The sequence below is a fragment of the Zootoca vivipara genome, chromosome 6 (genome assembly GCF_963506605.1).
Source record: "Zootoca vivipara chromosome 6, rZooViv1.1, whole genome shotgun sequence".
Classification (NCBI taxonomy): domain Eukaryota; kingdom Metazoa; phylum Chordata; class Lepidosauria; order Squamata; family Lacertidae; genus Zootoca; species Zootoca vivipara.
In genome coordinates this window covers 22,022,385-22,048,684 of record NC_083281.1, presented here as the reverse complement: position 1 = coordinate 22,048,684, position 26,300 = coordinate 22,022,385, and the positions used below count along the sequence as shown (strand labels likewise).

General features: G+C 49.1%; 1 protein-coding gene across 1 annotated transcript in view; it reads left to right on the top strand.

Annotated features, from left to right (window-relative positions):
- ATP1A3 (ATPase Na+/K+ transporting subunit alpha 3) overlaps window positions 1–23,400 on the top strand; it is a 34,182-nt gene extending 10,782 nt beyond the window's left edge. The window contains exons 7-23 of the mRNA XM_035117568.2: window positions 1–118; window positions 1,706–1,974; window positions 2,266–2,464; window positions 3,030–3,139; window positions 4,130–4,264; window positions 6,858–7,050; window positions 7,571–7,746; window positions 8,325–8,461; window positions 9,524–9,674; window positions 10,693–10,861; window positions 11,968–12,122; window positions 13,435–13,558; window positions 16,127–16,272; window positions 17,361–17,491; window positions 19,176–19,277; window positions 20,619–20,710; window positions 21,745–23,400. Of these exons, the coding sequence (XP_034973459.1) occupies window positions 1–118; window positions 1,706–1,974; window positions 2,266–2,464; window positions 3,030–3,139; window positions 4,130–4,264; window positions 6,858–7,050; window positions 7,571–7,746; window positions 8,325–8,461; window positions 9,524–9,674; window positions 10,693–10,861; window positions 11,968–12,122; window positions 13,435–13,558; window positions 16,127–16,272; window positions 17,361–17,491; window positions 19,176–19,277; window positions 20,619–20,710; window positions 21,745–21,773 (2,436 nt within the window). The 3' untranslated portion in view covers window positions 21,774–23,400. The remainder of the gene's footprint in view (window positions 119–1,705; window positions 1,975–2,265; window positions 2,465–3,029; window positions 3,140–4,129; window positions 4,265–6,857; window positions 7,051–7,570; window positions 7,747–8,324; window positions 8,462–9,523; window positions 9,675–10,692; window positions 10,862–11,967; window positions 12,123–13,434; window positions 13,559–16,126; window positions 16,273–17,360; window positions 17,492–19,175; window positions 19,278–20,618; window positions 20,711–21,744) is intronic.
- Window positions 23,401–26,300: the final 2,900 nt, after the last annotated feature.

Here is a 26,300-nt window from a genome sequence, read left to right as displayed (position 1 = left end):
GTGGACAACTCTTCATTGACTGGTGAATCAGAGCCACAGACACGATCTCCTGATTGCACCCATGACAACCCTCTGGAGACAAGAAACATCACTTTCTTCTCTACCAACTGTGTAGAAGGTACAGCCAGAGTTTGATCTGCAGGTGTGAGTGTATATAGGAAGCAGTTGGAGAAGAGCCTGGGAGAAACCCTCATAGCATTGCTATGATGGAGGGCCTGTCCACATCGATAGACCTCAGTTAGCTAAATGGCCCCTTACTAGAACCTTGGGAACTGTAGTTCTGCAAGGGGAAATAGGGATTTTTAACAGTACGGTTGCTGGCGGGAATGAGACCTTGTCAGCATAGAACACCTGTGCTCTGAGATCTGAAAACTGGTTGCCCATCTGCTACTGGGCCAAGTTCAGGGTGTTAGTATATAAAGCCCTTAACAACTTGGGACCAGTTTACCTACGAGATCTCCTTGCACCACATGAACCCAAATCAGCTGCTTCGATCGACGAAATGGGCACTATGATAGGTGCCACATTTGACCCTTTCTGCATTTGATCGCTTAGCTTGGCAGCACCTAACCTTGGCAACTCCTTGCCCATTGAGATCAAGCAGGCGTCTTCACTGTACTCTTTTTGGTGCCTGCTAAAAACAGGCTTGTTTAGACAAGGCTACCCAGATGCTTGGGACGTGGGTGGCGCTGTGAGTTAAACCACAGAGCCTAGGGCTTGCCGATCAGAAGGTCAGCGGTTTGAATCTCCGTGACGGCGTGAGCTCCCGTTCCTCGATCCCTGCTCCTGCCAACCTAGCAGTTCAAAAGTACGTCAAAGTGCAAGTGGATAAATAGGTACCGCTACAGCGGGAAGGTTAACAGCGTTTCCGTGCGCTGCTCTGGTTCGCCAGAAGCGGCTTAGTCATGCTGGCCACATGACCTGGAAGCTGTACGCCAGCTCCCTCGGCCAGTAAAGTGAGATGAGCACCACAACCCCAGAGTCGGTCACAACTGGACCTGATCCCTTTACCTTTACAGTTTAAAGTAGAGCTGCAATTTTTTCTTGTTTCAACTTTCTGGAAACTGCTTTGAGGTGGGGTTGTTTGTTTTTTTAACAATCAAGCAGGGTATAATTTTTATGTTCTAATCAATTAACTCTCTCTCCTGCATAACTACAGTTCTCAAGATTCTTTTTTGGGGGGTGGTGGTGGTGGTGGTGTTTAGTTGTTTAGTCATGTCCGACTCTTCGTGACCCCATGGACCAGAGCATGCTAGCACTCCTGTCTTCCACTGCCTCCCACAGCTTGGTCAAACTCATATTGGTAGCTTTGAGAACACTGTCCAACCATCTCGTCCTCTGTCGTCCTCTTCTCCTTGTGCCCTCAATCTTTCCCAACATCAGGGTCTTTTCCAGGGAATCTTCTCTTCTCATGAGGTGGCCAAAGTACTGGAGCCTCAGCTTCACGATCTGTCCTTCCAATGAGCACTCAGGGCTGATTTCCTTAAGAATGGATAGGTTTGATCTTCTTGCAGTCCATGGGACTCTCAAGAGTCTCCTCCAGCACTATAATTCAAAAGCATCAATTCTTCAGTGATCAGCCTTCTTTATGGACCAGCTCTCACTTCCATACATCACTAATGGGTGGTGGTGGTAACAACCATTAAACTGGCAGAAACCTGGTAGGAATCCCTGGTGTCCATTGAGTTGTCTCTCATCACACCAGGCACGGCACGCGGGGTCGTCATCGCCACAGGGGATCGCACCGTGATGGGCCGAATTGCCACACTCGCCTCGGGCTTGGAGGTTGGCAAGACCCCCATTGCAAGGGAGATCGAGCACTTCATCCAGCTGATCACCGGCGTGGCTGTCTTTTTGGGGGTTTCCTTCTTCGTCTTATCTCTGATTCTGGGCTACAGCTGGCTTGAAGCCGTCATCTTCCTCATTGGCATCATTGTGGCCAACGTCCCTGAGGGGCTTCTGGCTACGGTCACCGTAAGTACCCCGGGGTACCTGTAAATGTTCTCGAGGAAGCAGTATGGAGAAGGCAATCTAGGCCTACAGCTGGAAATCTTGTGGGGAGAGAGATCTGGCAAGGGGTTTCCTGGGGTGGCATTTTAAGTCCTCGCAAAACGGCAAAGTCCCTACCTTCAGCTTGCCTTGTTGTTTAGTCGTTTAGTCGTGTCCGACTCTTCGTGACCCCATGGACCATAGCACACCAGGTTGCCTTAGTATGTTTAAATCGAAGTTGTTTAATCACCTCTGATTCGTGTTTCTCCCCTTAAGGTGTGTCTGACCTTGACAGCCAAACGCATGGCCCGCAAGAATTGCTTGGTGAAGAACTTGGAGGCCGTCGAGACCCTGGGCTCCACCTCCACCATCTGCTCGGACAAAACAGGGACCCTGACTCAGAACCGTATGACCGTTGCCCACATGTGGTTCGACAACCAGATCCACGAGGCTGATACTACTGAGGACCAGTCTGGTGAGGGCCATGGGAGGAGGGCAGGGAGGGTACCCCTTGTTAGTCTTGGGGTGAGGTGTGCGATTAGAAGTTGGTGCGATGCATCTTCTTGTGTGAGGCACTGTGAAATGAGGGAGCTCCTGTCTCTCTAGATTTTTCTCCTCACCCCATTCTCCATTTCCTCTCAGGGCACATCTGCACCATCAGTTTAAAGCGCTATGAACGCTGCTTTAACAGTCCCCCAAAGAATTATGGGAACTGTGTTTTGTTCTGGGTGCTGAGAGTTGTTAGGAGAGCCTCACAGAGCTACAGTTCCCAGAGTTTCCTATGAAGAGGGATTGACTGTTAAGTCTCTCAGAGAACTCTGTAGCTCTGTGAGGGGAATTAGGGGGGTCCTAGCAACTCTCAGCACCCTTAGCAAACTGCAGTTCCCAGAATTCTTTGGGGTAAATCATGACTGTTGAAGTAGCATTGTAGTATTTTAATGGAGTGGATGCGGCCTTGGTTCTACAGTCCAGTTCCATTTCCTCCTTCAGCTTAGAACGTCGCTGTTCGGTCCTTTCATCTGACTTTCCCTTCTTTGTAGGCACGGCCTTCGACAAGAGTTCTGCTACCTGGGTGGCTTTGTCCCACATTGCAGGGCTTTGCAACCGAGCTGTCTTCAAGGGAGGTCAGGAAAATGTGCCCATCCTCAAGGTGAGAGCAAGACCGTGAGAGAATGTGAAGGACACCATAGTTGGGTCTCAGATGGGAGGTGAAAAGTCAGGTATTGGGGTGGCACTGGGGCCTATGCTGAATATCATTTCAGATCAAGATGCCCTTGGCGTAGTTAGGTTTAACGGTGGGTGTCTTCATTTCTCTCATCTCCTTTCTGAGTGATAATAATAGTAAAGTAATAATAATAATATTATTGATGCGGGTGGCACTGTGGTCTAAACCACAGAGCCTAGGGCTTGCCGATCAGAAGGTCGGCGGTTCAAATCCCCACGACGGGGTGAGCTCCCATTGCTTGGTCCCAGCTCCTGCCCACCTAGCGGTTCGAAAGCACATCAAGTGCAAGTAGATAAATAGGTACAGCTCCAGCAGGAAGGTAAACGCCGTTTCCATGTGCTGCTCTGGTTCGCCAGAAGCGGCTTTGTCATGCTGCCCACATGACCTGGAAGCTGTACATCGGCTCCCTTGGCCAATAAAGCGAGATGAACGCCACAACCCCAGAGTCATCCGCGACTGGACCTAATGGTCAGGGGTACCTTTACCTTTAATAATAATAATAATAGTAGTAGTAATAATAATAATAATAATAATAATAATAATAATAATAATTCTACTATTATGAATCAGCTTCCACACACGTCTTAAGGTGATGTACGAGATTTGACAACAACACAGAAAATAACAGCAGATAGATAAATTTAAAGACATTACAAAGCAGACACCCATGGCAGAGATCATCCAATTACGAAAGCTTTTCAGAACAGTAATGTCTTTGGTTGTTCTGGAAAACAGTATCGTTCGTGGCTGACAGTCTGAAGTCTGTGAGATATGGAACGTGGCTGTGAGGGAAAGAGCTTACAAAAGATTGCTGTGACTTCTGCCAAGCAAAGGAATGTGGTAGATGGGGGGGGGCACTGTGAGAGATGGAAATGGCTGCCTCCCTGGTTTAAAAGAGCTTCCATTTCTTCACAGCGTGACGTGGCAGGAGATGCTTCTGAGTCCGCCCTGCTAAAGTGCATTGAGCTCTCGTCTGGATCCGTCAAGCTGATGAGGGAGAAAAACAAAAAAGTGGCTGAGATCCCTTTCAACTCCACCAACAAATACCAGGTATAGATGTCTCAGGGTGGCCCTGCCAACCCTCAAAATTGTGTCAGCTACGCTAAGAGGTCCAGGGCAAGGTGAAATTCCGCATTAACAGAATATCTCCCTATACCAGGGTGCTTGAAAAAGCCAATGGTATTCCTTGAGTGGGGAGCTGCAGCATTAATAAAACTCCACAGCTCCTCTTCAAGATTTGATGGCATTTGCTAGAAGCTTCTCCCCAATATTCTTTTCCTATTCATCTGTAAATGCAAGTCATCCACACCCTGGAGCTTCATCTTCCCTCAGTCCTGTCTTCTAGAATTTTCCTTCGTTATACCTCAGGCTCAGGCTCATTTTCTTTTGTCTTTGCTCATACTCAAAATTATCTCATGACATTGCAAAGCAGGCCTCCGCTTTTCATAACAACCCCAAAACTATTAAGTCAAATACAGTAACATTCTAGAACATTCTCGTTTGTGGCAAGGCCGGGGCCATGTGACATTGAAGCCGGCGAACACAGGCTCTATCAGTGAGAACAGCGATCAGATCTTAGTTTGTGAAAAGGGGGCTGCATAAACGCATGGGACTTTGCCAGAGATTATAACTCTGGCTCCTCCTCGGCCGAAGGGAGGATGTCTCTTCTCCTGCCTCCCAAGAGTGATCACTTAGCCCTGGTTGACATATGTATCTTCCAGTTCAGCAGAGCAGGAACTGCGTCACCTCACCTCATCCCACCCCAACCCTCCAAGATATTAAAAGGCTGTGGTGACTCTCCTAGAAACCTGACACTCCTCTGCAACGGGGAGTGGGGATCCCACCCTGGGTCTGGTTCTAGCCGCCAAATTGTGTTCCACAGTTCCCATGGAGAGGACTGAGTCAGTGGTCCCAAAACAGTTCCCCATTCCAGGATTCTCAGGCCCATCAGTCTTAATCCTGCCTCTTTAAACGACAGCTGGAGAGGATTAGTCAGGATTCCCTCTGGCCAGCAGTCCGGAATGATTGGCCTCAGTGAACAAGTCCCTCTGGAGCCAGGAGGGGTTGTGCACCGTGGTAAATTGAGGCCTGCCTCTGCCCATGCCAAAAGTGTAACTAGCTACGCCCTGTGATGCATCTTACAGCCCATCACCATAATCTGATGTCCCATGTCATGTCGGCTGCCATGCCAGCAGGGCTTCATGTAAGCCTCGCTTACCCAGATCAGTTGAGTTTGGCCATTGACTGTCATGGTATCCAAATATAAACGAATGGTGGAAATCAAAGCACTTTCATCACCAAGTGCCTCGGGTGCCAAAGAGCAGCGGAAAAGACAGGCAGTTGAATGTCCGTTCCCCCAAATTTACATCAAGGAATCACAGAGTTGGAAGGGACCCCAAGGGTCATCTAGCCCAACCCCCTGCAATGCAGGAATCTTTTGCCCAACGTGAGGCTCGAACCCACAACCAGCACTACCAGCAGAGCTATCCCAGGGATCATCAAACGTGGAAGCTCTCTCGCTTCACACTGACCTAGTCCTCCTGCAGAAATTCATAATGGATTCTAGCTGCACAGACAGGGTTAAAAAAAAAAACACCCAGCCACCGGTTGATGTATTGTTACACAACCAGAATATTCCGAAATAAGAAAGGTCAGCTGGAGGCGTGTGGGCAACATTGGGCCCCGGGAGCATTGTATGGGTGGCCTGAACAATTTATTAAAAAGAGCCACAGCTGCACCATATATTTAAAGCTCTGTTATAACACTTTGAACAGCCATTACTTTCCCTGAAGAATCCTGGGAGCTGCAGTTTGTGAAGGGTGCTGAGAGTTGCTTGGAGACTCCTATTCCCCTCAAAGAGCTACAATTACTAGAGTTCCCTGGGAGGGGGGAATTGATTGCTAAACCACTTTGGACTGCGGACGTAGGATTCAATGTTCTCCCATTATTTATTTTTATTTTAATTACAAAACCTTATCACTCCATTACTCATAGAAATAGAGTACATAATTATAGAATCGTAGAGTTGGAAGGGACACTGAGAATCATCTGGTCCAACTTCCTTCAATGCAAGAATCTTAACTAAAACATCCAGGACAGATGACCATCCAACCTCTGCTTAAAAGCCAGGAAGGAAGGAAGGAAGGAAGGAAGGAAGGAAGGAAGGAAGGAAGGAAGGAAGGAAGGAAGGAAGGAAGGAAGGAAGGAAGGAAGGAAGGAGACCGTTCCACAGTAAAACAGCTTATACCATGAGAAAGTTCTTCCTGATGTTTAGTCGGAATTTCCTTTCTTGTAACTTGAAGCCATTCGTTTGGGTCCTACCCTCCAGAGCAAAAGAAAACAAGCTTGCTCTATTTCCCACGTGGCAGCCCTTTAGATAATTGAAGATGTCTATCGTACCTCCTCTCAGTCTCCTCTTATCCAGTTTCTCCATAGCCCTTATCGCTGGTGAACTAGCTTACTACATGCAGGGAACTTCTTTACATGGAAGACAATTTAAAAACGTTTGAAGTGGTGCAGTCAAGAATTTTGTACCTTACTTTGTGTTCAAGATACGGATTGGTTCTACGTGGTGCCCTGTTTTCAAATAGCACCTTAGGTAGGATCTGGGAATGCTACTGCTCTGTTTTCCTCTGTCCCACAGCTCTCGATTCACGAGACAGAAGACCCCAACGATAACCGCTACCTGCTGGTTATGAAGGGCGCACCTGAGCGCATCCTTGACCGATGCTCCACCATCCTCCTCCAAGGCAAAGAACAGCCCCTGGACGAGGAGTTGAAAGAAGCTTTCCAGAATGCCTACCTGGAGCTGGGAGGTCTTGGCGAGAGGGTGCTAGGTATGCATGGCTGTGGAGAGAGTGCAGGGAATGGACCCCCTGGGGGGAGATGGGAAGCGGGCTGGAGAACGTGAGATGCAGGTGGACAGGGTGGGCTGCGTGCCAAATTTCATTCAAGACTAAGAAGCCACTACAACGCCAGAAAGAAGCCTGCTGAGCTCAGCAGTAACCCAGAGCTTCCAAACCCTGGTTTTCTGGGCACCAGTAACTTTCAAGTGCATAAAGAATTGTGCCCATGGATTTGGAAGTTTCAAGCTCCTTAAAAAAGAAACATCGCAGACCATAAGAACATAGGAAGTTGTCATATACCGAGTCAGACTATTGGTCTATCCAGCTCAGCATTGCAAACTCCGATTGGCAGCAGCTCTCCAGGATTTCAGAAGGGAGTTGGGGGTTGCTAGCCCTACCTGCAGAAGCAACTTTCTGCATGCAAAACACCTTCATTTCTCAAGTTAGCACCTGGCGACAGGTCATCCAAAGGGCATATTCCAAGGGGTTTTGCCTCCTTCTCACCCTCCAGGTTTCTGCCACTTCTACATGCCCGAGGAACAGTACCCCAAAGGATTCGCCTTTGATTGCGATGATGTCAACTTTACCACCGAGAACCTCTGCTTTGTTGGGCTCATGTCCATGATTGATCCTCCCCGCGCTGCTGTGCCCGATGCTGTGGGCAAATGCCGAAGCGCTGGCATCAAGGTAATGTGGTGTTGCTTGCCTTGAAAATGAGTTGTAGGTGCCAGGTGCTAAAATTCAGTTGCCCCTTGAGTAAACTGACTGGCTGCCTCAGGAAGGCATGCTTGGCCCACTGCGGAGTGTGTCTCTGGAGTGCTGCAGCTCTTTTGAGATCCTTTGCTTGGGTGCATTTGTCTCTGGGGAGGGACAATTGTGTCTATTAAGCAGCTCATTCATTCCCCAAATTTCAAATTTGCCCATAGGCTTCAGAATTAGAGGGCTTCCTTTGCTTCTGAGCAGTCACTTGATTAGCCCAAGGCTTGCCAGGCCTTCAGTGACATCAGAGCAGCTAAGCCAAATGGCAGCCAGAGAGGCTGTGGCAACTTGGGTTTGCATCAGGATTGAGATACATACTGAGAGAGGAAGGAACTGGTACCATGCTGGCAACCACCCAGCCAGGCCTCCCTAGGGGCCCCTTGTTCTGCCCCGAAACTCTTAGGATGGAACAGATTGGACCAGGTGAGTCTTGCTGGTTAGCTAGCCAGCCTTCTCCTTTGCCTACACTGGGACTCCTTTGGTAACCACCAGTCTTTCCCCACCAGGTGATCATGGTAACAGGTGACCACCCCATCACTGCCAAGGCCATTGCTAAAGGTGTGGGCATCATCTCTGAAGGTAACGAGACTGTGGAAGACATTGCTGCCCGGCTGAACATCCCCGTCAGCCAGGTCAACCCCAGGTGAGATGGGTCAAGGTGTGTGGGTGTGTAGGAGGCAGAGGCTGGAGCCAAACATAATGGAGTTGGGAAGATGGCACAAGAAAGAAATAACTCTTCCAAGGCAGAGAGGAGGAGGAAGACTTGGAAGAGCATTGGCTGGGGTGAGGGAGGAACAAAGAAAGCTGCGGTGGCCTGCCTTTGGCAGTTTTGCTGCCTATCGTGAGACGGTTTGCTCCATGAAGTTAAGCAGATCTCAGCTTGGCAGATACAGTGGTACCTCTACTTATGAATTTAATGCGTTCCGAACGCACATTTGTAAGTCGAAAAAATTTGTAAGTTGAATCCCATAGGAATGCATTGGGAGAAAAAATTCGTAAGTAGAAGCAACCCTATCTAAAAATTCGTAAGTAGAAAAAATCCTATCTAAACCACATCCAAGATGGAGGATGGAGCTCTGTTCGTAAGTAGAAACATTCGTAAGTAGAGTTATTCGTAAGTAGAGGTACCACTGTACCAGAATGAGAAGCCACATGGTGTTAGAGCATCCACCTCTGTCTAGCTACAATAAAATGTACCTTAGTAAATTGTTACAGCTCTCTCCCCCTGCCCCCCTCCCTGTGCGAGGATTCTGGGACTTGCAGTTTGGCGGGGGGCCTCAGAGGACTACAGTTCCTAGGAGAGAAGGAATGACTGTTCAGCCAGATTAAGCCCGCAGTGGAGATATCTCACTGGAACTGCTTGGAATGAGAACATAGCAAAACAATGCTAAATTGCTAGCTCACAAGAGATCATAGACCAGCCTCCCCCAGCCCTTTTGGACCAAAACTCCCATTGGCCCAAGCCAGCATGGCAAATGATTGGGTATGATGAGAGTCATAGTACAGGTCCCGGGCTGGCTAGTCGCGTCTTACTTTTGCTATCCTGCCTGGTTCATTGAGGTTCTATAGGATATTCACATTTCTGTAACAGAAAGTTTCTGTCCAGCCGCTTTGGTTCCTCTCATGGTAAGGCCAGCCCTGCACCTGAGTATGGATGACAAGGTGCATCTTTTACCACCATGACGCCGTCTTTTTGCCCACCCAGAGATGCCAAAGCCTGTGTGATCCATGGCACCGACTTGAAAGACATGGGCACAGAGCAAATTGACGAGATTCTGCAGAACCACACGGAAATTGTCTTTGCCCGTACGTCCCCCCAGCAGAAGCTCATCATTGTGGAAGGTTGCCAAAGACAGGTAAGGACATTCGGCGGAGTCCCAAACTGGCCCCACAGAGCACAAGCAACTCATCCGGCTTGGAGGTGTTGTTTGTTAAGATGCTAAGAGTTGTTAGGAGACCCCTACCCCCCTCACAGAGCTACGGTTCCCAGAGTGGTTTAACAATCCCTCTTCACAGGGAACTCTGGGAATTGTGACTCTGGAGGGGACTAGAGGTCTCCTAACAACTCTCAGCGTTTTGGGTAAACTACAGCTCCCAGAATTCTTAGCAGGAAGCCATGCGTTACCTAATCTCCCTGGGCATAGAAAACTCAGGGAGAAGAGTTCTAGCCTAGTGTTTTTTTTCTTTGGCTGGCTTGGTAATGTGGAGGGAGTTGCCTCACGGGGAAGCTTTCAGCCCTATGATTTCCCCACCTGCCTCTATAAAACAGCACAATCCAAGGCATTTTAGCACAGGGCTTGCCAACCTTTCTGAGCCACTGGGCACATTTGGAATTTTGAGGAAGGTGCCATGGGTGCCGGTCAAAAAATGGCTGCCGTTGGGGTGTGTGTGACATAACACAAAATGGCCACCACAGTCAGCATGTAGGAGAGGCCGAGCTAGCACAAACGGACTGAGCAGGAGGAGCGAATGGTCTCTCATGCCCTGTGGGTTTTTGAAGGGAAATTTGCTATTTTGCAGGTGCCTTAAGACACACACACACACACACACACACACAGGCTCCCATTAGTACCATTTTGGGAACGCCTGGAAGTTTGTGTGAACTTAAGGTTGCCAATGACACCCTTCACCCCAAAATATCACCCAGCCTGCTCTTCTGCAAAAATCAGCAGGTAAAGCTTATATGACCAATTTTAAAAAGCCAGCAATCTGCAGGCTCACAGGTAACACTTCCCACTGCCATTATTTCCATAGAAATCATCCCTGGATGGAGAGGCTGGGTGATTGCCCACCTCTCTCTCCCACAGGTGATGCCTTCTGGGCATTCCTCTGGCTCTGAGTGTGCATTTTTTCTCTCTCCCCCCTCACCAATAGGGTGCAATTGTGGCTGTAACAGGCGATGGTGTGAATGACTCTCCTGCCCTGAAGAAGGCCGACATTGGGGTGGCAATGGGGATTGCTGGTTCCGACGTCTCCAAGCAGGCTGCCGACATGATCCTCTTAGATGACAACTTTGCCTCTATTGTCACTGGAGTCGAAGAGGGTAAGCTCTGAGGATTGCTGGATGCAGTGCAGAGGGGAAGTGGATTCATAATCAGCGAGCGCTAAGGGTGTGAGCAGAACCTGGTTATATAGGCACAGTTTCAATCTTGCTTCTGGGGTGGGGTGGGGGAGACTCTAAAATGGCAGGGCTGTAAGCAGCCGAGCTTTACTCAGAGTAGAGCTGCTGGAATTCATGGAGGTAAGCTACTCATGCCCATTCATTTCAACAGGTCTTCTCTGAGTAGAACTAGCATTGGCAGGATCCTATAAACAGGATTTTCATTACCTCAGCCAGGAGTGATGGACCCCAGGGGGTGTTGGACTATATAGGAAGATTGTCCATCTAGCTCAGTATTGTCTACACTGATTGGCAGCAACACTCTGGAATTTCAGCCAGCCAGTAATTCCAACAACACCTGTTGTTGTTGTTGTTGTTGTTGTTGTTGTTGTTGTTGTTGTTGGCATTTATATACTGCCCTGTACCTGCAGGTCTCATCCAGAAGGGACTGCATCTGTTACCCAATAAATGCCTGTGCAACTTTTCATTGAAAATCTCCAGGAGGCAACTAGGGCAAATTTTTTATTTAAATTGATTCAATAAATATTTTGTGCGCATTACTTCCCTCTCGGTACCTAAAGGCAACCCCTCTTAAACCGTTCTTAGTGGATTGGCTGAGGAATTGTTCCTTATTTCGCCTCTTCATTTCAAGATCCTTCTAAAGCAGAGCTTTCCTAACTGCATGTCACAGCACATCAGTGTGCCGGCTGCAATGTGTAGGTGTGTTGCGCAAACGCTCCCCATGCCCCTCCTGGGGCCGGAAAGGGTTTACCATAGTTTAACCTCCGGCTTGCTAATAAAACTGAATTACCATCTCACGAAATGACGCATGTCTAAAAACTGTGTCAGCAACGTGAAAAGTTTGGGGAGCGTTATTCCTAAAGGGAAGAAGGCAGCAGCAGCAATTGAGTTGTGGGCGAGAGCAGGGAGAGGGGAAGAGAAGTGCGGAAATCTGGCTTGCTCTGACATTTGGGAATCCCATTCCCCCTGCCCCCCCAGCTGTGCCCCCTGTCTCTCCCCCTTACGCCCATGTGTCTCCCTCCGGCCAGGACGCCTGATCTTTGACAACCTGAAGAAATCCATTGCCTACACCTTGACCAGCAACATCCCTGAGATCACCCCCTTCCTGCTGTTCATCATGGCCAACATCCCTCTGCCTCTGGGTACCATCACCATCCTCTGCATTGACTTGGGCACTGACATGGTGAGTCTCCTCCCCTCACACACAGACACGCTTTTCTTTCAACTCAATCCAACCCGAGGGTCCTCTAGGCCAGGGGTTGTCAACCTGGTCCCTACCATCCACTAGTGGGCGTTTCAGGATTCTAGGTGGGCAGTAGGGGCTTCTACGGCACAAGCTGAATCCTCCTTCCATCGAGCACTGGTGGGCAGTAAGGAACTTTTACCTTCAAGAAAGATGCATTAGTGGGCAGTAGGTATAAAATGGTTGACTACCCCTTGCAATGCAGGAATCTCAACACGCTGGTTCCCCATCCAATTTGAAACCATACCAGACCCTGCTTAGCTTTGCAGATGTGCTGCAGCATCAGGAGGGCATTTATCTAGAACTCAGATATTCCTAAATTCCCATTGCTGCTGCTTCTTCGCAACTCATCTTCTGATTGGACTCAGGCTCTGTGGAGGAGCCCTGGTTCACTTCTGTGTCAAAAGCCCAACTAAAGCCTGGCACAAACCAAGTGTGAACTGCATAATAAAAGTTACTCAGCTGTGCCACTGTGTGTGAGGAAAGGTAGTATCTCTGAGTACTCCTACCTGAAAGCAATACCTGCACATGGAAAACTAGATGGCGAGAAGTTGAGATTCTAAACACTTGTCTTGAAAGAGTCTCCTTTATAACTAGATTTCTGCATGCAGGGATTCCCCCCTTAAGTGAAACTATCTTTGAACCTGGGAAATATTTTATCTTTCAGTGAATCTTGGGAGCTGTAGTTCTTACCAGAGTGCAGAGAATCATAGCTGCCAAGTTATCCCTTTTTTAAAGGGATTTTCCCTTATGCTGAATAGGCTTCCTCGCGAGAAAAGGGAAAACTTGGCAGCTATGCAGAGAATTCTGTCATTTCATTGCAGAACTACAGTCCCCAAGTTCATTTGAGGTGAAGAAACCATGATGCTGAAACTGGTTGATGTATCTAGGGAAGGCCTTCCTTTAAAGCACTTTGTCCTCATATTACTTTTTACAATCTGAGCATGGAGGCAGAGGCTCAAATCTTCGTGTTCCCAATTTGACAAAATGGCCGCCTCCGAACACCAGACTCATTCTGAGCAAAAGTACAGAGAAAAACCATCCTGGAACTTCCCACGGTTCTGTCACTGAATGCTATATCCCCAGTTTTAGAGGTGCTCGAACAGTTCTCATCATCCCTAACCATTGACCATGTTAGCCAGGGCTGATGGGAGGTGATCCGTTAGCACAGGCTCCCCACCCCCTCACCTACACCCAAAAACTTCAGCCCCCAGCCCTGCAATCCTGCCGACCCTCTCAATTCTTCCTCCAGGTGCCAGCCATCTCCTTGGCTTATGAAGCAGCTGAGAGTGACATCATGAAGCGACAGCCACGAAACCCCAGGACTGACAAGCTGGTGAATGAGAGGCTGATCAGCATGGCCTACGGGCAGATTGGTGAGTAAATGGGGGACAGCCATTGAGCAGGGCTGAGCATCCCCAGGTGGAGAAGGGAGTTGAGTGGGGATGAATCAGGCAGGTGCTGGAAAATGAGGCCAACATGCTGGTGCTTGGCTGCTGGTCCCAGTGGCAGAAATGGGACCCAGGAATGCAAGTAACTTTGTCCAGTGGTACGTTCTTATTAAGTTCCATATGCAGCGCACAGTATACAGCAATATGTTTATTTATGCATTATCAGTTCAAGCATCTTCTCCACAGAGATTCTTGGGTTGTGGGGGGAGTCATATGTTGTTATTGTATTTACATGAAAACCAATAAAAAAATATTTGCACTTTAAAAAAAAGGGACTGCAAATAAGCATGCGTCCCAAGGCAAGTCCTCTGTGGCAGAGACAGAAATATTTCTCAGAGTAGTGAGAATAGGACTTGCTCCCAAGTAACTGTGCACAGGGTTGCAGCTTTATATAGAAAGCTGCCTTCTCTTGAATCAGGCCACTGGTTCATCTAGGCCAGCATTGTCTACACCAGTGGTTCACAACAGGTGGTCCGGGGACCCCCAGGGGTCCGCAAGATGCTATTAGAATAAAAAATATATTAAATATATTTTGTATGATAACAGATTTTTTGTTTTGGCCGCTTCCTGCATGAGCAGAGTCTAGCGCAAAACTAGAATTAGATAGAGGCAGTAGTTCTTCTGTATGCCGTTAGGTGGCGCTTTACAAACACTACTGTTTTGCAAAGAGGCAGCGCGCGCATTCTACTAATGCTCACTTCCCCAAGATGCTTTGCGTGTGTCGGCTTCATTTGTGCGCTACTGCACAGGTACCCTGTCTTCTCCATTCCCCTCCCTCCTCCCTGGCGCGTGCTGCCTCTTTGCAAAACAGTAGTGTTTGTAAACAAAGCGTTGTTTTTCGCGGAAGCTACAGTTCACGTAGTTAAAAATGGACTGTTGGTTAAAAAGTGGTTCGTTAAAACGACAAAGGCCTACAGATGAAGAGGAAGATAATGCATTTGATGTTCAAGCAAGTAAGTCAGTGACTCTCAAACTGATCTTGTCAGTGTCCATTGAACCTAAATCGTCGGCGTCCCTTGAACCTAACCCTTCCAAGATCAGTGTTAAGCTTACTGGAAAAATTAGATTAGGAATTAGGAATTAGATTTAGGATTAGGAATTAATGGGGGTCCTTGTCACAATAGTGGCTCGATGAGGGGTCCTCGAGAAAATTTTGTTGGGAACCCCTGGTCTGCACTGTCTGGCAGCAGCTCTCCAAGATTTCAGACAGGGTTCTTTCCCAGCCCTACTTGAAGATAAGGTAGCTTCCTATGTTCCTATGATATTTAGAGGACCGTGCGACATGTCAATCTGGTTTATCCGTCTTCCTTTTATTATTACATGTACGCCTCACCTTTCCTCCAAGGAGCTCAAGGTAGCATATAGGCCCATTTTGCTCCCTGCAACAACCCTGTGAGATAGGCACAGGTGAGAAGGAGTTATGGACCTAGTGAACTTCATGGCTGAGTTGGAATCTGAACCCAGTGGTCTCCCAGGTCCCTACCACACTTACATAAATGCCTCTGGTCAGCAGTTAACTACTCAAGGTGGATATTTAATTCGGGGTCAGATTCCAGATTACATGCTTCTGTTGCCAAAATTGTTAGGCCTGCGAATAGCTGCTCATCTGGCCTCCTGTGGTGAGTGAGAAGCAAACTCTGGCCAAGCAGACAGGGAAGCTTTGTAGCTGCTGTGGGTCTTGGGGGAAGGCATTTGTGCTGCGCATGCGGGCTAATGACCTGTGGCTTTATCCACAGGGCAAACGTGTAGGCTTAGACCCGAGTAAGGAGGATTAGAAGCGTTAAGGTGGCTGAAATGGGAACCATGTGCTTGAAGGGCATGGACCAGCAGAGGCTGGTATATTAGAGCAAGTGGGGCATTGCCCCCCACCCCCAGCTTATGTTGGCAAACACCTTGTAGTTGCCAGAGCCCCGTGCCCTACCAGCCATCGACCCTCCAGTGCAGCCAGGAGATAATGACCTAGACTCAAGAGCCTAGGCACGCTGTTTGCAGAATCCACGTAGCTTGAGCGGCCACAGAGAGAGAGAGAGACGTGTTGGCATATTTACAGGCATTTATTAAGCATATCTCAGGAGAGAGAAAAACATGTCCTCTCCTTCTTCATCAGCACAGCACAGCAAAAGCAATAGCAATATACAACGGAAGTGCAGACAGGCATGTGGCATGCAACAGCTACATGCCTGTCCCCTTAAGATGGAACTGAATTCTCAACAGCTTAGCCTGCCCTCACGAAGCCCCCACCTGCCTGCCTTATTACTTATTACCACTCCAAGGGGTAGCATTGTCTGACAGTTTGCTCCTCTTCAATCTCAGTGTTGCCTCTTGCAGAACCCAGCAGGGAGGAGGGTAGGGGGAAAGCCCGCCCCCATAATTAGTGGGCTCCATCTGTCATTGGTTCTTGACTCCGCCTATCCAGGGCTCTGGCTCCACCCACTGTGGGTCTCCCCGCTTTCTGCCCTTCTAGTCACCAAATCTCCACTTATTTTTTTGCAGGAATGATTCAGGCGTTGGGCGGTTTCTTCTCCTACTTTGTGATCTTGGCCGAGAACGGGTTCCTTCCATCTGTTCTCGTTGGCATCCGCCTCAACTGGGATGACCGGACATGCAACGATCTGGAAGATTCGTATGGGCAACAATGGGTAAGAAGAGGGAGCCCATTTTGCTTGCACAGCTGTGAGTGAGGCTGGGCATTTTGTGGAATTGCAGCAAATGAATGTTTCTGGCAGTGGGCAGATGCCAGAAATTAAACAGAGTGCCAATGTGTTAAGTGAAGTTGAATTGGGTCAAATACATATAAGGGAGCAGGGGGTGGGGGTGGGGAAATGATCAACTTTGGTCTGGTGCAGGAAAATATGTTTTGTGACTCAGAATGTAAGTCATAACTGGTCGGTGGCTGTGGTTGTGAGGAGGAGGAGCTGCCACTCAGGGCCTGATTTTTGGCTCTGACTGGCAAACAAGCAGGTGGCAGGAATGACGAGGCAATGTGGGGGGCAGACACACTGAAAATGGGGCCCACATTGAGGGCCTTCATGTTCCGAGGTCCCCACAAAGCCTGTTGTCGGTGCAGTACCGCTGGGATGCCCTAGGCCATTTCCTCTTTGTCAAACTCAGTTCCATTTCTGTGAAATGGGAAGAAAATGAGACCTACACGGCAGTGTTTCTTGAGCAGTTTAAGATGAAAATGATGCCAAGCCCTTTAAACAATTCTTTAAACTGGGCTCAGCCAGGGCAACCTTCAAATACTGTGCTCTGTCAAACAGGATTTATGGTAGTGCTGTAGAGCAGGCCTGGGGAATCCATGGCCCTCTACCAGCACCTGCCAGGCCACAGGTTCCCTCCCCACCCGTCAATCACCCGATGGCACAGTGGTGTCAGGTGACTGTTCTCCTTTGCCTGTGTGGTTTGAAATTAACCCACGCAGGAAAAGGAGCAAAGGGCTTTGCAGTTGCTGACAATCAGCTCAGCAGTGGTGCCTTTGCATAATGCTGGTGCCCCATGTGGGCTTTGCAATCATTGCCACAGTGCCTGCAACCCTCACTTTCAGCCAAGGTGCATTTTTACCTGTCGCACACCTGCATCATATATGATTTAATCCTAAATTTCAACAAGGCTGAGCAGGGATTGGTTTGGAGAGACAGAGAGGGTGGCGGGTGAGAATGTCAGGGTTGCAGGTTTCTGGTTCCCCCCCCCCCCGGTGCCCTACTGATTCCACCCCCTCTGCTCCTAGACCTACGAGCAGCGCAAAGTGGTAGAGTTCACCTGCCACACAGCCTTCTTCGTCAGCATCGTGGTGGTGCAGTGGGCTGACTTGATCATCTGCAAAACCAGAAGGAATTCAGTCTTCCAGCAGGGCATGAGGTGAGGCTGCTTGATTTTCCATTTGCTCAAAGAAACCGTAATGAATAATATGAGATGAACTCATATTAGAAAATACACTTGCCATGCAGTGTCATCACCACAGAGCCAAGTTTGACTGCACCTTCCTAACAAAGTCACTCTTTGTGGCGTGTTCCAGTTTGCTGCCACGTAATGTGTGGGGCATCCTATAGCCACCAAAGGGGGTTGGAATCTCTAGGGATTCCTCGATCCTTGTATGCCAGGGGTTCCTGCCCAGGGGTCACAGCCTTTGAATCACGGATGCATAATAAGCAAAGCCTTCATTTTTCAGCTGCAGATTTGGGACTCTTCCCTCTGTCATGCACTCAATGTGTACCGGTTTCTCTTCTACAATGCTTTTTTCCTGGTGTCGAAACAGAATTATCATATTAGTTCATCTCATATTATTCATTATATTCATTATATTTTCAAAAAAATTTTTTTTAAAAAATATCATGTTGAAGGACCTCTGTGCTGGTCATTGTCAAGCTACTACAGTCAAACCTTGGATGTTGAACACCTTAGTTGCCAAACGTTTTGGCTCCTGAACATCAAAAACCCAGAAGTGTTTTTGGAAGCCAAATTTATGGCGTGGCTTCTGTGGCTACCAATTGGCTGCAGGAAGTTTCCAGCAGCCAATCAGAAGCCGCACCTTGGTTTTCGAACAGTTCTGGGAGTTGAATGGACTCCCGGAACGGATTAAGTTCAACCACCAAGGTATCTGTTCCAGGACACAGTGAGCACTGTCCTCTGTAGGGTTGCCTCTGCCGTTGTGGGCCATACAACTTCATCCGTTGTAGGAGCAGGAGGGTACCACAGCATGAGTTGGGATCTTACGGCCCTCTGGATGTTGCACCCATAATCCCTGGGCTGGTGGCGACCCAACAACATCTGGGAGCCCACAGGGTGTGAAAGGACCCTACGAGAAGATGGAGTTGGTAGAGTGTGAGACTATTGATCCCCAGGTTGTGGGTTCAAATCCTGTGTTGGACAACAGATTCCTGCATTGCAGGGGGTTGGACTAGATGACCCTCGGGATCCCTTCCAACTATAATTCTGTGATTGGCTATTAGTGCATGACTCCTACATGTTTAAGGATACAAGTTTTCCCTTCACACTGGATGTGTTTGCCATGTCTGGGTTTTGAAATATTGTATTTATTTATTCATTTATTTAAATAAATTCCTCCGGGAAGAGCCCAGGAGAGAAAACATATCAATAATCATTGCAGGGTTTTTTGGCTAGATGACCCTTAGGCTCCCTTACTAGCTAGGGTTTTGTTTTTTGGTTTTTTAAAAATAAACTTTCTAAAAACACTTTAAAACATTCTAAAGACATGGATCTCAGGGTTGCCAGGAACAGTGTTTTTTAGTCATCTAGGTAAGCAGGATTGTTTTTAAATTTCTCCTGAAAGACAATAATGAGAGAAGCAAGAGATGCCTCATGAGGGAAGGCTCTCCACAAAAGTGGGGCTGCCACTGGAAAGGCCCTGAAGTGGGCCAATGCCAACTGGGCAGCCCCCAGGGGGTGGCACTCACCTGCCAATCACAGCAGAGAAATGGGTTATTTTCGAAAAACAGAGGTTCCAATGGAATCTCAGGGGGCAACAGGTGACTTATAACAAGAGTATGCCTCTCTTTCACTTTCTCTCTCTTTCCCCCTTCAGAAACAAGATCCTTATTTTTGGCCTCTTTGAGGAGACTGCCTTGGCCGCCTTCCTGTCCTACTGCCCCGGCATGGATGTGGCGCTGAGAATGTACCCCCTGAAGTGAGTACAGACCTGTGGCTCAGTGGTAGAGCATCTTGCTTGGCATGTAGAATGTCCCAGGCAGGGCCGTCTTAAGCTCATCGGGCGCCCTGGTGCAAGGATCCCTCGGGCACCCCCCCACCCCCCTTTTTAAAAAAAGGGGAAAAGGAAAGCTCTTACCTTCCCTGGAGGCGCTTGTGCCGGAAGTCCTCAGGGAATCCCGGAGCCCTCCCGCCGGCAGCGGAGGCCAGATGGGCGTGCCATGGAGCCAGTGGAGAGAGCCTCCCTGGCACAGCGTTAGGGCCTGGCGTGCCGGGCGGCGGGGGGAGCCTCACAGCGGCCCCCGCACCTCACAGTGGGGCCGCGCTGTGCCGGAGGCCGCCCGGTGGCTTCTCATGGCCCTGTCTGTCTCCCGTGGGGCCGGAGATGCCGGATTGAGTGGGGGAGGGGGCACCGCTGCTCCGTGCGGCCTTCCTCCCTTCTCCCAGCAGGCCTTCCTGGCCATCTCCCGCGACCCCGGCCAGGGTGGGTCTGGGCAGTGCCAGGAGGCCTCCTGGCCGTTTCCTTGCGCCAACAGGGCGCTGCGTTTCATTGGTAGAGCTGCCATGTGGCGTCACCTCTACCAATGAAACACAGCGCCGGGGTGAGGGATGACCCTGGCGCTGCAGAGCGGAACAGGGTCCTAGTGCCCCTGTTCCCTGCTCTCCCCTGAGCGGAGCAGCTGACAGGCATGCAAGACTCAGAGGAGGGAAAAGGGAGGCCGCCGCGCAGCTCCTCCACTTGCTGGGGCGCCCCTCAGCACCCTGGCGCCCCGCGCCACTAGAGCCAATGGGCGAGCCGGCCCTGGTCCCAGGTTCAATCCCTGCCTTAGGCCATGTTCACACCATACATTTTTGAACTATGATACTGTGTTAGACAGTCGCGGCTTCCCCCCAAAGAATCTGGGAGCTGTAGTTCGTTAAGGGTGCTGAGAGATTGCCAGGAGACCCCTATTTCCCTCACAGAGCTACAATTCCACAGAGTTCCCCATGAAGGAGGATTGATTGTTAAACCACTCTGGAAATTGTAGCTCTCTGAGCACCCTTGGAGCAAACCTCAGCTCCTGTAATCCTTTGGGGAGATGCCATATTTAAAGCAGTATCATAGTGCTTTAAATGTATGGTGCGGACGTGGTTTTCAGACAAGACGGAGGAGTCTTTCCATCTCTGGCACAAGGACTTTTCATTTGGAGGAGGCTTGATCACACCCAGGATGTCTGTTTCAGTCTTGGGAATCCTTGTGTGGACACACACACACACACACACACACACACACAACCACCCTCTCCTTGCCTCTTGTGCTGATCTTTCCTTCTCTCCTCAGGCCCAGCTGGTGGTTCTGCGCATTCCCTTACAGCTTCCTCATTTTTGTGTACGATGAAATCCGTAAACTTATACTGCGCCGTAACCCAGGAGGTGAGTGGGGCCAGGAGAGTCGAGAGTTTGCTGCGGAGCGTGAGGAATATTGGGGAGATGGTGTTGAAGCAGGAAGCTCCCCATCCCTGGGGCTGTGCCCACTATTAGCCTCACCCAGAATAGACCCACTGAAATGAATGGACATTACTAACTTAGATCCATTCATTTCCACGGGCCTGCTTTTGTGTAGAACTGAGTTGAGTTTGAAATAAGGGTTGTAGGCACCCTATTTTTATTTTAATAATATATTTATTTATAGACTTCACAACTTCATATAAACAAGATAAAGGTCCCCCCTCAAGGTGCTTACAAACTAAACTGAACTTTCTCCCTTGCTGTCCTCTTTCATGCCCCCCAATTCCCATATCTCCCCAATGTCGACATTTTAGATTGTAAACCAGGCTTCCTCAACCTCGGCCCTCCAGATGTTTTTGGCCTCCAACTCCCATGATCCCTAGCTAGCAGGACCAGTGGTCAGGGATGATGGGAATTGTAGTCTTAAAACATCTGGAGGGCCGAGGTTGAGGAAGTCTGTTGTAAACTATTTGGGCAGGGACTTGTCTTCTTCAGTAAACACCATACCTATTGATAGAATAGCAACAACGATGAATGATACAGGTTGTAACCAACGATGGGATTGCACCTCTTATGTGGCCCAGGGTACACTTAAATTTTGCTCTGATCCATCTCCTGCCTTAATTTTCCACTGATCCATCTCCTGGCCAGTTCTGGAGATTCCCCTGACTTTATTAGAAAGAGCCTTTCAGAGGGCGCAGGGAGTTGCTGTGGCTTGGGGCAGGGAATATGCAAAAATAGGGTGCCTTGCCTTGGAGCTTGAGAAGAGAAGCTTACCACCATTGAATGCAGCTAATTATCCTAGTAATAAGGATTATCATCATCTTCTGGGTGGGGGTACAGAGGGAGAGCGGATGGGTGGGAGACGTGTGGGTGGAGCCAGGGTAGGGGGATGATGACTGGAGAACCTTGCCTGCCACTGCTGCCTGCTCATGTTGGTTGTTTATTTTGTTTTGCAGGATGGGTGGAGAAAGAAACCTACTACTGAGTCTCCTCCCTTGTCCGTGGCTGGTTGTCTCCCCTTAAGGGGGAGTGCTCTCCCCTCCAAAATTCTGCCTATCCTCCCTGCCTAATTATGAGAGAGAGAGAGATTGAGAGAGAGAGAGAAAGAGCCTGATGCCAGGATCATAAGTTCGGACACAGAAACAACAAAACCACGTCCCCCGCCTTCATTTCCCCAGACCCCAGTGGCTGAGATGGGAAAGCCATCCTGTCTCATCCTGCACACATGTCCCAGGATGGAGGGGTGCGGTGAGGAGGGGAAAACCGCCACCCCACACACACCTCAACCTCTGCTCTCTGCCATATTCTTCCTTTAGTTTTTCGGAGCAGCCTGGTGGGGGGGAGGGGGAGGGGGGCATGGGTGTGTGTGTGTGAGGGGCAATATTTATTTACCTCGGCAAAACCCATTTTCACCCACCAACCATTGCCCCGACATCAAATTTTCCCTTCCATAGCTGGGATTGAACCCGGGGACCAGCAGCACCCCCAAAACAACATGCCTCGGATTACGTGAGCCAAACGGGACAGGGTTTCGGGCGGGCGGGCAGGGGTTTACTGTTATCTGGTTAGCAGTAGTAAAGCTTTTGACCCCCCAGGTTTGGGGAGGGAAACTCCTTTTGCCCCCCTACCCTCGTCATTTCCCATTTTCTCCCCCCCCCCCCGCTCCTGTGGGGGATATGTGTGTACATGTGTGTGTGTACGTGTGTGTGTGTGTGTACGCACGAGAGGGGAACAGAGGTCAGCCATGGGTGACCCTCAACTGCCCATCTACGCTTCCTTGGCCTCCCTCCTCCTATCAAGTTTTTTGGGGGTGTGTGTGTCGGGTGGTGAGTGTTGCAGCACAAAGGCGAACAACAACAAAAACCTTTCAAGAACAAAACGCGCCAGGATTTCTCGTCCCCTTTTCTCCTGGCTCCCGCACCCCTCCCCTCTCGACTCGGACTCCCGCTAGATGTGTAAATGAAACCCAGGAGTCCGGAGTCCCTCTCCTCTGCATGTACAGATTTGCTCTCATAGGACCAAGACAGCAGCTTTCTCTCCCCCCCCCCTCCTCTGTGTGTGTGTGTGTGTGTGTGTGTGTGTGTGCGTGTGTGTGTGCGTGTATGCGGGGGCCAGGTTGTTACCCTTCTGTCCCAAGGTAACCCATCGAGAGGAAGCGGGGACCCTCCTGGCAGTCATTCCCACTGGTGCTGAACACCACCCTCTCCCCTTGGGCGGACCTTTTCCCCATTTCCTTGGCCCACAACCCAGTACAGAGCAGAGACCTCAGCCATAGCCCCCTCCCCAGGAGAAAATGTGCCCTTCCTCATCTACCCTGAGGTGGGAGTAGAGGGACCCTCTGGCTTCTGACTGGGTGAGGCAACTTCACCTCTGTGTGCCCCCCCTCAATAAACCTTTATTTTCTTTGTGTTTCGGGTGGGGAGGGGAGTGGGGACACAAAGCACCCGTGGGGGGGGGAGATGTAGTCTGTCCTGTCCCATCTCCCCTTCCCATTTTGGGATTGTGTTGTCATGTGAACCAACAAAAACAAGGAGGAAAAAAAACCGATTTAACAAATAAAAACCAGAAGTGGAATATTTAATATATGAGATATAGCAGTCTCATTACATATATCTCTGTGTGTGTGTGTCTCTGTGTTTCTGTTAGGAGAAATGGTGCGCAATAAATAGCCCGAATACTCATTACGCAGAATGAAGTGGTGAGACCAAGGTGTTGAAATTCTGGGCTGTATCAATTCAGAGTGGAGGTTGTTGTGTATAATTGCCCCTTACTAAGTACATGAACACACTGGAGAGCAGTGGCTCTCAAACTTTTTCCCCTCTGGGCCACACTTTCAGAATAAAAATTTGTTGTGCCACAATGAATGGTGACTCTGGATCAGAACCAGGGTTGTCCTCAGTATCGCTTGATGCTCCCGCTCTCATTTTAAAAAGGTATCTATCCATATAATGCAAAAAAAAAAATTGATACCATACGACACTGCACTTACACTGAAATGTTTAGATCAGGCATCCCCAAACTTCGGCCCTCCAGATGTTTTGGCCTACAACTCCCATGATCCCTAGCTAAGAGGACCAGTGGTCAGGGATGATGGGAATTGTAGTCCAAAACATCTGGAGGGCCGAAGTTTGGGGATGGATGCCTGGTTTAGATGTTTGATTGTCTACCTGCCACCCTTGCCATCCTCTCCTACAAAACCAGTGTGGCAGAACTGCTGCCGTAGAGAAAGTTTTAGAGTAACTCCATCCTCGCTCTGCTGGCTATATATAGCATTTTTTTTTTGCATGCATAAAGAACTGCCCCCCTTCCCTCTGAAGTGATGCAGCCCAGAATTCTTCTACACTTGATCCTTCATAATGTGCCAATTCACTCTGAGAAGAAAACCCAAGAGAAAAGGAAAGGGAAATGTGGTTTATAGATGGTCTCAGCCAAAGCTTTTATAGGGCTGCTTATTAAGACATTAGGCATTAAAGATCTTGCACGATATATGGAGCAAAATGACCCAAGTGCCACTGTTAAGTGCATCTGATTCGCTGTGGCTTTGCTGATGGGGAGACAGCTACTCTTGCTTAGCAAATTGGGGTGGGGTGGGGTGGGGAGGGGCACACAGCCAGGCATCATGCTTGAATTAAATGTTGCCTACGTCAGTGTTTCTCAACCAGTGTGCCTCCAGATGTTTTGGGACTACAACTCCCATCATCCCTAGCTAGCAAGACCAGTGGTCAGGAATGATGGGAGTTGTAGTCCCAAAACATCTGGAGGCACACTGGTTGAGAAACACTGGCCTACGTGACTTCTGAGAAGCAGCTGCAAAGGTGTGAGACGGAATTTAGACTCTAGCTAGGGGTGGATTTGTTGTTCTGTGTTTGGCCACAGGAGGGAGACAAGCAGCCTCTTCCCAGCACTGCAGCAAACAGCTGAGCGAGGATGGCTGGTTGCTGGTGGCACTGCGGTGGGTTGGGGTGGGGTTCGGTGGATAATAATAAAAAGAGAGAGCCTTGACCTGGGATGCCCTCCACTGCTCTTCCTCTCTTTCCCAAGTTCCCTTCTGAGGCTTCAGCTCTGTCCTGACCTCCTCCCCACTGTCTGGCACTGTCCTCTAACTCGAAAGATGCCTCTTGACGCAGCTAATTTAATCGGATTGCTTTTTCCATCTGGCTCCCATGGGGTGGGGAGTGGGGAGAGAGAGGAGGAGGTCATCGCCACGGCAACAGAAGGATGGAGAGAGAGAGAGCAGGGTATTGCCATGGTGACAAAGCGGGCTGAAGTTGCTGACGAAGGAAAGGTGGCAAGATCCTGGTGCTTGGCTGGGCGGTGGCCCGTTTTCACAGAATTCATAGAATTTTACAGCCAGAAGGGACCTTGAGGGTCATGTAGGACAACAACCTGCAGTGCAGGAATACTGCACCAAACATGGGGTTGAAACCCACGACCCGGAAATTAAGGATCTCGTGCTCTTGTCAACTGAGCTATAATTTCTTCCTCTCTTTTAAATTCTGCAGAGCATTGGAGAGGGCTTTTAGATGCCACCCTGCCACTGCCCCCTGGTTTATGCCTCCCAAATCTTTTAGCTGCCCACTGCTCCTGTGTCTTTAACAGCAACAAAATATAAATAAATAATGGAGATTTAAGCATTCCCTGCCAGGGAAACTAAGCCATGGCGGTGAGAGGCAGCACTCTTTTGCTTAATCATCTTGGCATGCAATGACAGTCATTAAATGCAGCGGAGTCTCATCATATAGAGGTCTAGGGAACTGCTGGATATACATATATTAAGGGGGGGGAGGAATCTGTCATTCGTGTTTCTTCATTCTAGCATCTTCAGGTGTGACCTGAAAGCTACGTTAAGACCTAGGCGAGCTGTCCTAATTTATTAAGTCTGCTACCTCTGAAAATCCTTTATAAGACTGATGTCTGTTTGAGGCTTCAACAAGAAAGCCAGTTTTAATCTCAGCAAACGTGACTTGAAAAACAGCAGGGTATCTTGGGCTGCCCTGCATTTAGGGCAGGGAAGCAACTTTCATCCATGCAGTCCATATCTCAAAATAAAGACTTCGCAATCAACGTGTTTCGAGGTGACAACCTCTGACAGCATACACATGGCAATGTTGTGTGATGCAGTGAACAGGAACCGTCCTGCTGCATCAGCCCAAAGGTCCACTCAATTCACCCTCCTGCTTCCAGCTAGATGATCCTAGGAATCCCACAATGCAAGGTGTGAGAGCAAGAGTCCTTCCTTCCAGTTGCATGGCTGTAGCAACTGGGATTCAGTGCCTTCTTGTCAGTTTCTATTTCAGTACAATGGCTAACAGGCAGGTGGCAAGGGAATCCTGCAACAAAGTGTTGCAGCACTGAGTGTTCCTGCTCAAGGTTCCAGCCAGCAAGTCACTCTGTTCCAGCCAGGATGCTCAATTTCATCTCACCCTCCCAGCGTCAGCACTGAGCATGCTTGCTTCGCAAGCTGTTTAGGGTTTCATTTCTCCTCGAAATACAATACAGTGGTACCTCAGGT